Source organism: Taurulus bubalis (assembly GCF_910589615.1).
Source record: "Taurulus bubalis genome assembly, chromosome: 7".
In the NCBI taxonomy this organism is placed as follows: Eukaryota; Metazoa; Chordata; class Actinopteri; order Perciformes; family Cottidae; genus Taurulus; species Taurulus bubalis.
The window spans coordinates 4775478-4787754 of NC_136595.1; the positions used below are offsets into that span (position 1 = coordinate 4775478).

A 12277-nucleotide genomic window follows, 5' to 3' on the forward strand; every position below is an offset into this window, starting at 1 on the left:
GACGTGTGGCTACTGAACAATCCTGCTGGTAGCGACACGGCTACAGTTGAAAAATAAAAAAACTCTTAGAAATATTGAATGATGGTAATCAAAAGACAAACCAGTAATCTGTGGACAGAATCATTTAGCTGGTGATAACGCTAACAGGGGACAGTGGATTACCCGACCCAGTCACAGGTCAATGCTGCCACTGCGTTGCGCTGTACGTCAAGGCATTTAAGTTGTAAACAGCAGATAGTGAAGAGGAGTGACCGGGCTCGCTCTGCAGATGTACGGACGTGCTCACGCTGGATTAAGCGGCTCATACCTTCCATACAGGCTGCACGGCCTGGGACCAGAGTTGGGGGTAACGAGTTACAAAGTAACGGATTACAGTAACGATATTACTTTTATAAGTAACGAAGTAAAGTAACGCATTACTCAAAATATTGGTAACTACACTACTTTACTAGACCTCAGTAACGCGCGTTCCTGCGTTACTCAAGACATTTGTACCGAAAAGTTCTCTTTTAGCGGCGCGCGAGTCACACGACACTTCCTGATGAACAGCCTATCACAGAACTCCATGAGTGATTTGAGTGACGTAGCTGCTGGTGTGTAGAAGGAGGGAAGCGGGGAATGGAGGAGACGGAGACGGAGTGCCCGGATCCAACTGGGAGGTTCTCTCCAGGTTCCCTAGGATTAAGGATATTGCAAAGCATTAAGTGCACCTGTCTGTAATGACGTGGAGCTTCAAATGAGGACAAGACACGTCTGTATGAACGGACTCCCTCTACTGGTGAACTGCAGTATTACAACTGTTAAAGCATTGAGAACGCGCTCTTGCACCCGACATGTATATATTTTCCACAGGTAACATCAACATTAGTTAGCGTCAACAAGCACGTATCATTGTACTTTCTGCCTTCAAAGTAAAAGCACTTCCTGTTTACATGCTCTTCACAATAAGAGTAAATCATGTAATAAAACAAGTTACAACACTGTCGAAAGGCTTTTCAGCCTGGGCAGTATTGTTCTGACTCCAAGGAGGAACAGGCTGTCAGGTAAAAGATTCAAGAGACTTTTACTCATGCTAATCTTGTATTTTGTGTTTTATGTTTAAATGCTGTTGCACCGGGGATAAGAGGGAAACGTAATTTCACATTTCTGTAGGTCTTGCACATACAGTATTTTCGATAAATAAAGTTGACTTGACTTGATACTGTGTAGAGCTTGTATTTAAAAGCATATCATCAATAATAAAGCTTCAATAAAAGTGCAGATTGCAAGAATTATTTTTATTATAGCAAAAAACACAACAATAACTATAAATAAATAAATAATAATAACAATAACTGATTGGTATACAAATAAAACAGTCAAATGACAATAATAAAGCTCATTTGGGAGACCCCAAATGAGTTTTGGCTGCTCGGGGACCTCAAAGTGGCCCTTTGGCTGGAGGGAGAGGATGGACGGCAACAGCCCTTTCTTCAGCCTTCTGGTGCTAAGAGAACCTGCCAGACAAACAGCATGCTCTTAGACTCTTCACCAAACAATAAGTCACAGTACAGATTATAAAACATCAGACCAGCTTCATGTTGAACCCTTACCACTGGGTTCACTCAACAGGGGTCTTGCATTTAAACCAGATATGCTAACTGCTAAGCTAGCGGGAGCAAGCCAAAGGTTAGACCAGTACTGAGCTCCCCAAAGCCTGCAGAGGATCTCAACGGGAACAAACCAGTAGGACTATATTGAGCGAACAGCCGGAGCCGCTAAGATACACAGATTTGCAGATGTACGACATTGGTGAGGCTTAAATCTTACAATCTGTTGGGCTACAGTGCAGGTTCTTCATATTTAATACCAATGAAATATAATCACATGTGAGGATCAATGTCTGAACATGCTCCTTAAGGGGATCCATTATAATACTGTAAAGCAATAATCTTGCAATCTCAACATCTGTCCTCTGGCACGGTCAGTTTATCTGGTTTGGCAACAGATTGGGATTACGTTTCTTTTTAAAGCATACACACTATGAACTAGAAAGATGCACTCAGTAGAGAGCACGTTTCCAACAGGTGAATCCCTGCTGTATTGTGTGATTGAATGATTGCTTTGTACTAAACCCTCTGTAGCTTTGTTCTGGTTCACTTTATCAAAGTCAAGCTTTGCAGAGAGAATGTTCACTTATTGTGCTATGATCTGGGTTAGAGAATGTTCACTTATTGTGCTATGATCTGGGTTAGAGAATGTTCACTTATTGTGATATGATCTGGGTTAGAGAATGTTCACATATTGTGCTATGATCTGGGTTAGAGGTGGACCTTACAGCTGCATCATTTCAAAGTAATAATCATCCTGAAAGTGTTTTTTTTTCAAGGCGGACCTGAAACCGTTTCATTTTTTTCTGTGTGTCATCTTCATTTACTCTTAACCAGTAACATATAGACTTATAGTTACACATCTGAAAACAATCTCACATGTGTAGCCTTTTATTGCAACCAAAATTATTCAAATAAGCCTAGTGGTTGCATAAATGCACCCTTTTTAGTTTGGGTATGCAATTTTCGAGCAAAGGGATAAAAATAGGTTTGGGTTTCAAAGTGTCCAAATGAAAAAAACAGAAATATAGACATAACAGTGCATCTGGTATGGTTTAAGTATCTTTACTATAATTACACAGACAAAAAAAACAATGTACAACAGCAAGACGTTTCGGGCTCGCTCCATCTCATAACGTCATTATCGTTACACTCTACAAAATAGGGCGGCGCACACCACACCACACGAAATGTTTCATCGAGTACAAAACTGGAAACGAACCAGGTCAATGGAAAACCAAAAAGCACATTTACAGTGATTTACATGAATTCAATCCACCAATGTGATCGCGTGAGGATACTCGGCTCTCTTTCGTCCACGCACTTCACTTTCTGAAAGCGAGTGAAAGTCTTGTTTTTACCACCATGGTGTCCATTTACTTTGGATTAAGTCGATGACTCATGGCGCTTTAAACGTAACGATAACTTGGCAATATGCAGTGTGTTGTCGCTTTCAGAAAACCTTCTCAGGACACTGTTTCCGTTAAGAGTGTTTCTTTTTAGATATTAAAATCAATTTGCCATATTTAGGTTCATTCATAGTACTTATTTTTTGTTTTTCCTCAACCAATGTAAGTACTTCAATATCGTGTATATTACAGCTCACGTTGTGGCTGGTAACAGGGTGATTGTTTACCCATCCTAGAGGAAAAATCTGAAATAGAAAAAAAAGCAGGTGCAGGATGTTCGGGGGGGAAAAAAGGGGAAGCATTGAAATTGACCTGACGCTTTCCTTTGATTTTTTCAGAATACATATTTCGACAGCACGTAGAACAGCTTTTACGTGCCCCCGTCCATTTCACGTTCACCGACCAAATGAAGGCACAGATTAATGAAAAGGGCACGACTGAGATCAGTCAGCATACACACAGCGTACTAAAAGAGACTCCTTTTAGAAGATTTGGATTGAGCCAATCTATCAACAACTGACTGAAACACGACCATCAACATCAACTGCAACCGTACGATAACACAATGTGCCCGTTCAAACACGTTCTTAAAAGAAGAGGCAGAAATTAAGTTAGTAAAAATGGTCTCTGGGGTCTTCAAAAATTGACCAAGAAAAGAAGAAGGAGGAGGGGCAGTGACGGGGTCGTCCAGTTGGCCACTCTGATGCAAATTAAAATGCTCCACGCTCAATATGTGCGTTGGGTCTGGGATGAGAACCTATTCCTGATGGGCTGGTCTGCTTCTTGAAGTCCTCCCGCCACTTCTCTCCGTCTGCTCTCGGGCAGATAGGGTGCGTGCGAGCGATTGTATGCAGCAAATCATAGCACCAAATTCTGAGCAGCTCCTTCGCCCCCCTTAGAGAGAGAGGGGAAGATGGAGGGGACGGTCCACGCTTATGCCCGCTCTTTGCGCTTCAGTTTGGAGGACTTCTTGACGGCGCCGTTCTTATTGAGAAGCTTCAGCACTTTCTCCTTGTGGTCGAGGACCTTCATCATGGTGTCTCTGGCCTCGGTGACCTGGTCCATCACCAGCTTGCAGCGCTGCATGTTACCCTGGAGACAAGATTGTGTGTGTATATATATATATATATATATATATATATATATATATATATATATATATATATATATATATATATATATAAAAAAATAAGCGTGATAAAACAGAAGTATAGAGGACAGAAAATGTTTTGTCTCGGGCTGAACCAAACGCTCTGAAGCTTCATCCATAACATTTCAATTAGAAATAAACAGTTGATTCTATTCATAGCGCTTCAACCCAATGAACCACAGTTGCAGATAAAGATCGTTGTTCTAATATCATTAGTATTATACTATTTGTAGACTCCAGCGGTGACTGCGTAGGATTGATTGTTTCAGAAATGTTTCCGACTCATGTGATCTCCAAAAGATCAAAAAGTCATAATTTAGTGGAATATTTGGTTTACATCAAGCGGATAATGTTTCTGTATTTGTTAGCCTTTCAAAAACAACATTTTTACTGTGGCCAAGAAACCATTTGCTCGGTCCGGCAACAATCTAAGAGCCCCACACATTATATTTATTTAAGTACACTAACACAAAATAAAAGTAAAAAATTGACATTTCAATTCCAATATTAGGCTGACGCCAGAGATTCTGAGCTTAGACAGACAGACATATACATTAATATTGAAAAGGCCTCAGTCGGCAGTAAACAACGTACCTGTATGAGCTCGTTGATTCGGTGAAGGTCGTCGTCGGAGCCGGCTCTCTTCTTAGGAATCAGGCCCTCTTGAAGGGTGGAGAGGCGACTGTACACATCCTGCTCCAAACTCGACTGTCAAGACACAAGAGCGTTAACAAAAAGATCCAGCTGATTAGGCTACTGATTAAACTTAGAATTTCGATGAAGATAAACACTACAGAGTGGCAGCAGAACTCACCAGCTGCCTGAGCTGTGCGGCGCACAGGTGGATCTTCCAGCCCTGTGCTCTGCATGCCACTCCCCTCTGGTTGGCCATATCCTGTAAGCTGCCCTTCTTCTCCTCTGAGAGACAAGCAAACAATTGTTGTTAGAAGGAAACCGACTCCGCCGTCACGCGTTCTCTGCATGCAATTTAGGCAAAGAAAGCCACTGACCTTTGACCCGGATGTCGCTGTACCTCTGGAAGTGGTGGTAGGCAGCTTTCCAGGGGTTCCTGTAGTGCCGCAGCAGAGTAACAGGCGGCCGAGGCCTGACTGGCACATAACGTACTCCTTCCTCATCTGGAAGGCAAAAAAGTGCTGATTACGCAACATCATCATCCATCAACATCACTGTGACAATGGTTGGCATTGCATAACGCACCAACATATTCCCTCGGTGGAGACTCGCGCCTCTCCGCCCTGCCGGTGATGGGCCTGCCGGGGGCCTTCTCCTCATCCGTGCTGTTGGTCTCCACCATCTCGCTCTCCTCTGTGGAGATAACGTGCTGCTGCTTGCGGGGCTTCTTCCTCGGAGACGCCCCGGGTATCAGATCTCCCGTAGCAGGAGCGCTCAGGGTGGAGGCCTGGCTGGTGAGGGCCGACGACAAGTTTGCGTTGGGATCTGAGAGAAAGAGACAAACGCATTGCCTACTTACTGTTTTGGTTTCCCTGAGTTCATCTGTTGCCCGTTTGATTCAACATGAATCAATTTCACTTTTATGACTGATGCGCTCCTCACCCGGCTGCGAGGTGTCCATGGTATCCATCTCCTGCTTGATTTTCAAATCGGGAAAGGCGGAGCTGGCGGAAGAAGCCGCGGTGCTACTGGCCGCGGGCTGAGTCGGAGAAGCCACGGTGTTGGCCATTGAAGCGGGAGCCGGGGGAGTCACGGCCATGGCTGAGGGCAGGGCCGAGAGGACGGTGGACGCCTGGGAAGGAGGCGCAGGCCCCGGCGTGGCGAGCATGGCGGGGATGGCCTGGGCGAGGTGCTGGGCGTTTGAGGACATGGCCTGATGCTCTCCTCCCTGGGAAGGCAGGGCCTCTACTGTGGCCATGACAGGAGGGGCCACGGCCATGTGCACCTCAGCTTTGGGTTTCACACTGGAGGGAGGAATCGGAAAACAACGGGTTACAGACTCATACCGACAGGACGTGAACGCGGAAGGGACCGATGTGACGGACGCTCACCCTGCGGGTCGGGGAGATCCGGCTCCCCTCACGCCACTCTCCATCCTGCCGCTACTGGGTTCACTGTGCTGGGCGGGGATCAGGTTTTTGCGAACACAACTGAAACGCAAAGACGAGCGGGATTGGTTTGGCGAAAGTGAAACATTTAGCGATCCTGTTTGGAGCTTCACAAGTTTCTATCAAACTGCATTTGGAGAATCTAATGCTGACAATCAACCTGCTATTAAGTGACACTGAAAAGCCAAGTCGAAAAAGACTTAAACCCAGTTTCTGGTTTAGGTCTAAAAGAAGGTCAGGCTTAGAGTAACCACGGTCTGTAATGACTCAGCAGAAGAGATATTCTCTAGAAATACAACATATCGCTGCTTTAGACTGTCAATCATCAAATCTCACAAACGCACAGCTGCTTGTAAGCAGGAGGTTGAAAGTTCAGAAACTTTGCTGAATCTGATTTGGAGCGCTCGTACAAGCAAACCTAGTGGGGGGGAGAAGCTAAGAGAGGTTCAGAAGACGAATGAGAAACTATTCCACCGTCTGGCGGCTGGTACTCACCCTTCATTAGCGGGCTTCTTGCGGAGGATGCTGGGTCTCGGGGAGGAGACCAGGGTGGGGGCTCCTCCCACCCCTCCCTGGGCGTGTGCCTGCACCATGGTGGCCACCGGCTGGGTGTTGCCGAACGTGCTGCTGATGGGGCTCGCTACAAAGCCGTCGGCCAAAACGACGCCTGAGGGGGGAAAAAGAACACGCAAAGGTTACGAGCAACTCAGTGACGCCACGCTGTTTTTACTGAAGTAGTCCAGATTCAGTAATTACCGGGTTTTGCTTCAGACTGCACTTGTTGCTGCTGAGTGACGAGCGGCGCCTGCTGTAGTCCCTGCGCGCCGATGGGCGCAGACGTGTGCAGGCCCTGCACTCCCATCGGTGCGGACTGGATGCCCTGCGCGGCGATGGACACTGGCTGGATCCCCTGGGTGCTGATTTGCGCAGACGGGAGACCAATCCGATCCACCGCCATCAGCTGCATGTGGTTTAGATGGACAGTGGTCGCCACGCCTTGAGTGGGCAGCGCTGAGCTCGGAGCTTGAGGAGTAACTTATGGGGGAGGAAGAGTGAGAGTTAAAGAACGAGATCTCTGTGGGTTAACCCTCCGGTTTCATGAGAAGATTTTATAGTTTTTATATGTCAAGTCAAAGAATGACAATGACTGCCAGTAGAACAGCGTTAGTTAGCAGCGCTTACCAGGATACTGGCGGATGGTAGAGACAGAGCTGCTGATGGGGGTGTACGTGTGTGTCAGAGGGTACGATGAGGAGTATGCCGGCAGGAAATACTGGAACTGCACAGGCACCGAGGGCCTTCAAAATAAAAAAGGTACAAGATCAATCCAACACTCGTCATCGTCTGTAATCCTGAGGTTAAGAAATGTTGATCACATTTGATGTCGTCGTTGTACAAATTGAGTGATGGATTTAAATGCAAGCTAATACAACAAACTAAGATGATGAACATAATAAACACAAACCCCAGCACGTTAGCATGCAGCCATTGGACACATTGGTTTCTGCTTTGCCCACAGTGGCCAGTAGCAAATATATATAGCACAACTGAGCTCTTACAGAAATACACATCTTCATCTATTTGGTAAAAGAGATACAAATAGGCAGATAATGCAGATTCCCCCTCCCCTTTTTTTGCTACGCGCTATAACCGTGTCATTTGGTCAACATTGTGCACTCACCTGTTATCACTTCTTGCTTCCATGGTGACGGGGTTAGGAGATGACCGGTGGCCTGGGATGGGGATGAGGTTGGTTCTCTCCCCGGGATAGTCGGACTGCACACGGGACGAGGAGTGGGCGATGGGCTGAGGGACGACTTTAGCTGTGAACAACGCAGAGGAACGGGTAAGAGAGACAGATGTGTTAAAATGAGCTTTGAGCCGTTTCAGACGAAGATAACTCCTTCTTATGAACAGGGTTCATACACATCTTGACCAATACATTTCCATGACTCTAAACCAAATTTCCATGACCAAACATTTTGTGAAATCTCGGTGTAAACATGAAAAAGTGAGAAAATGTAGTATTTAAACTAACAATGAGAAATCCAAAGCATACAGTAAACCTTAAATTACACAAATGAATGAGAGACAATAGTTTGATTAAAAGAATAAACATTTATGTAAACGCCTGTATGGGTGCCTGCTTATATTTTGATCGTCTTTCTTTTAAAAACATATTAATTATTTCAAACTCGGCGTAAATAAACGACATGAACATAACACATTTCTATGACTTTTCAAAAACGTTGGGGATTTTATTTTCTTCAAGGACTTTTCCAGGCCTGGAAATAATCATTTTAAAATTCCATGACTTTTCCAGGTTTTCCATGACCATGAGAACCCTGTATGAAGCACACAGCAGAGCTCCAACCGCGAGACCAAGCGGCCAGCTTACCAACGGGGATGGCCGAGGTGGTCACCGCTGCAGCGTGAGAGGAGTGCGAGGGCATTGTCATGGTGACAATGGTGTTGCTGGACATTTGGCTGTGTGGCACGGAGCCTAAACATGAAGACGACAGGCGTATCAATCATTGGTGTCAAAATAATACAATTTACAATTCATGTTCCTTTTGTAAAAAACCTCACTCTTCAAACTAGCTTGAATGCATTAAGTGATTACCCATTGTGGTGGTTGATGGCACAGTGTTGGTGGCAACGATAGGCGCCACAGTTGCCGCGACTACTGGTGTTACGGGACTGAAGATGGGCTTCTGTGAGAGAAAAATTAAAAAAGAGGGGTTATTTTAGTCACTGTATAAAACAAATAGGACTTTTTTTTCAGGAAGTCACAAAGAGGCAGTGACCTGTGTCATGTTGTGCGGAGGCTGAGGCTTTTGGGCCCCGAGCGCTGGGTGGGACGGCAGCGTGATCCGCGTGGCGGTGTCACGGGACGTCTGAGACCTCTGAATACTGACGGTGGCCGAAGGGGGATGAATGGTCAGCCCTGGACGCCTGGGGGGAAAGAAGAAGAAAAAACACGGCACCTTTAGTGCACAAAATCAGGCACAGGCATGGCGTGATAAAGGTCCAGAGGGAATGGCCAGAGCAGAAGGACACAGTCATGTTACACAAAAGTGAATTGAGCTTTACTGACTAACTAAAGATTGTGTTGCCCTGAACAGCACATCGCTCTATCGTGCCAGGAAGTGAACTTACACTTGTGTTGCCACCATTACAGTTAGAAAAATGAAGTTTGTTAGTGAGGCGTTTCAAATCGGACCATTGGGCTAATTTCATACGGTTTTACCAATTGCTTTAAATTAAAGCTACACTTGATAAAGACCGTAATCTACAAAGCACTACTTTAACTTAAGGAATTAAAAAGAACACTAGAAACATAGTTTTCCATGGAGTCACAAAAGCGGCAGGTCAAGCGGTCACCACAAACTGTTTGCTTCTACTTTGCTGGTAAACTCTTCGTCATGCAGCATCACTACATCTCTATTCTCGGGACTGCGACTTACCCATGTGTCACCTCAGAGTGTGTGACTGTTGGGCTGATGACCGGGGACTGAGTTCTGGAAATGGGCGCCACCACAGTTGGAAGCACGGCTGTGGACGTTGTCACGGCAGGGCGAGACTGTGGATGACGGGAGGAGGACACGGTCACACACACAATCTTTTGAAGCACACAAGATAAGAGCTCTGCCGGAATGAGTCCTAAAACCGAGAAATTAGTTCCCTTCACTCAAAGTCAACGGTTCCTGAGCGAAGTGTAAGTAACATAAACTAGCGTTTGTCACAGAGCTTATTTTCTGCAATAATCCAAAGTCCAATTGGAAATATCCCATCGGCTCTTCGTCGAAGGGAACCAGTGCGATGCTAACTTCCGGGGTTGGCGTTCAAAAACACGTCATCCCTGCACCCGTCTATACCAACACTTCTTTCGATGACCGTGCATCCCGGTACCTGAATCGTCTGGTGGATGATGTGCTGCACTGTGGGCTGGCCGGGGCCCGCATTTGTTCCGGTGGCTGGCCGCAGGACCGTTTTGGAGCTGGACATAACAGCTGCTGCAGCAGCCCCTACAGGGAAAGCAACAGAATGATGTAGAAAAAAAGCAGCCAAGTGGTAAATGGTTTACCGTTTCAAGGACAGGCAAACATGGAGCCTGGCACGCTGCTCTTAGCACATCACGTCTACCTCGGGGTAAATGGGAGGTGAAGGTCTGGGGTGGCACCGCAGGGCTCCCGAGCTGCAGCGCCGGGGCGCTGCTCCTGATGATCTGAATGTTTGCTGGCATCAGGTGGTGCAAGTTACTCGAGTGACCCTGGAACACAATGAAAAAGGATAATAATTTGTAGTCATCAGCAAGAAAGAGACAATAACGTACACTACCAGCCAACTGACAGAGCACTCACCTGCTGACCACTGATGGTTGCCACGGGAATAGAGGGTGTTGGAGCAATGCTGCTCTCTATGGTGACAGTGATGTGACCAGGCACCTTGGGGGGTATGGGGATGTGACCCTGGTTGGAAGCTGGTGCTGGGGCAATAAGACGACTTGGCATAGGTGACTTCAGGACAGCCTTAAAAAAAAGTTTTAAAACATTTGTTTATTAGCCCAGAATGGTGTTCAGAACAATGGCAGGAAAAAGAACGGTGTTAAGTGAACGCAAATGCAACATGTTGCTGTAAAAAAATGCTTTTTTGTGTTTGTTTTTAAGTAATTGTAAGGTTAGACATTTTGCACTTGTACAGTTTCCTAATGAGTACATGTTTGTTGGTGAACCAGTACCAAGCACAAAGATTTACTATCGTAGTCCTTCCAGTTTCAGGACCTCTGGAACAATTTGAATTATTAATATCCGAGTAGACGGTGTAGTAGTCCATAACACAAAAGAAGAAAAGCTATCCAGCCTGATTATCAAAGTTTAAAATGAAAACATCAACTAGAGCTTTAAAAGCTTTTCACACCTGGATGATTTAAACATTTTAAATAAAAAAAGAAGAAGCTGCTTTTGAAGATATTTAAATAAAATATATTTCAGTCACAGGGTTCAAGAATGACTCAAATCTGTAAAATCATGAACAATTTTAACAACTATTAACAGAACCAGAATAAATCAGTTCACATCTCTGCCAACTCATGTATGATTTAGCTGCGTTCATCTAACACCGAAGACATGCTTCACTATTGAATTGTGTACAAAAACAGTTATGGTCATAACCATCACCTTCATCTGTCCCTCCGTGAGGACAGCAGGCTGGCCCTGAGGGAGGTGGACAGAGGCGACCGGTACAGTCACCGGTGTGCCGGGCTGGATGGGCACGGTCTGGGGCACGGCCTGCAGCTGTCCATGAGTCTGTACTTGTGGGTAAGGTCGAACCACCATGGTCTCCTGCTTCTCATCTCTGAAGGCCAAGGTTCCCCCGCCGCCGGAGGGTGGGTGATCCTGCTGCCCGTGGTCAGCATCTCCACCAGCTAGTGGGGAAAAGAGTACAAATTAATTAAACATATACTTCCTCGCCATAGGTGAAATGCACTGCGCGTGCATTTCAGTGACAATAACTTACCGTGCTGTGGATTTGACGGCTGACTGACGGACAGCAGGTTTGCAGCTGCAGAGATCTGAGGCGCGCCCCCGCTGGAGACTGGCAGCCCGTGTCGCGGGAATTGCTGGGAGCTCATTTCAACTAATTATGACCTAAAGAAAAAAGTACCAGGATTGTGCATGAATTGCAGTAGCAGACACACAGAGGGAATCGTGGAGGTTTAAACCCCATTAACGCATCGCAGGACTCGTAGTAAAGACGTACTCGCGGCTACAACAACAAAAGCCGACGGTTTAACCCTTTCCCGGCGGCGCGAGGACGTAAACAGGCTAATGCAACGTTAGCGCTGCGGAGTATTGATGTCGTTAACCTGGGGCAACTGCGTACCGGTCACCAAACGGTGCTGATAAAACAGCGGTACTGTCACGGACACATTTCCACCATGAAAGAAAAGACATTAACATTTTTGTGGACCTTTGTTTACCGTTATGTGGCCAAAAACACAACGGCAAAAACTGCATCGTCGCGAATCAAATATCAAGTTTAGGC

At 45.9% G+C, this 12277-nt stretch overlaps 1 protein-coding gene across 1 annotated transcript; it reads right to left on the bottom strand.

Annotated features, from left to right (window-relative positions):
- Positions 1–2647: 2647 nt before the first annotated feature.
- sap130a (Sin3A-associated protein a) lies at positions 2648–11864 on the bottom strand (the record flags this gene model as incomplete). Its single annotated transcript, XM_079221264.1, has 20 exons — positions 2648–4090; positions 4743–4856; positions 4963–5066; positions 5159–5284; positions 5367–5606; positions 5724–6085; positions 6173–6271; positions 6725–6896; positions 6986–7264; positions 7412–7527; positions 7911–8052; positions 8628–8732; positions 8853–8943; positions 9037–9184; positions 9697–9812; positions 10142–10257; positions 10376–10502; positions 10594–10761; positions 11410–11657; positions 11750–11864. 20 exons carry the CDS (start codon positions 11862–11864, stop codon positions 3932–3934), a joined length of 3147 nt encoding a protein of 1048 aa, XP_079077390.1. The 3' UTR covers positions 2648–3931.
- Positions 11865–12277: the final 413 nt, after the last annotated feature.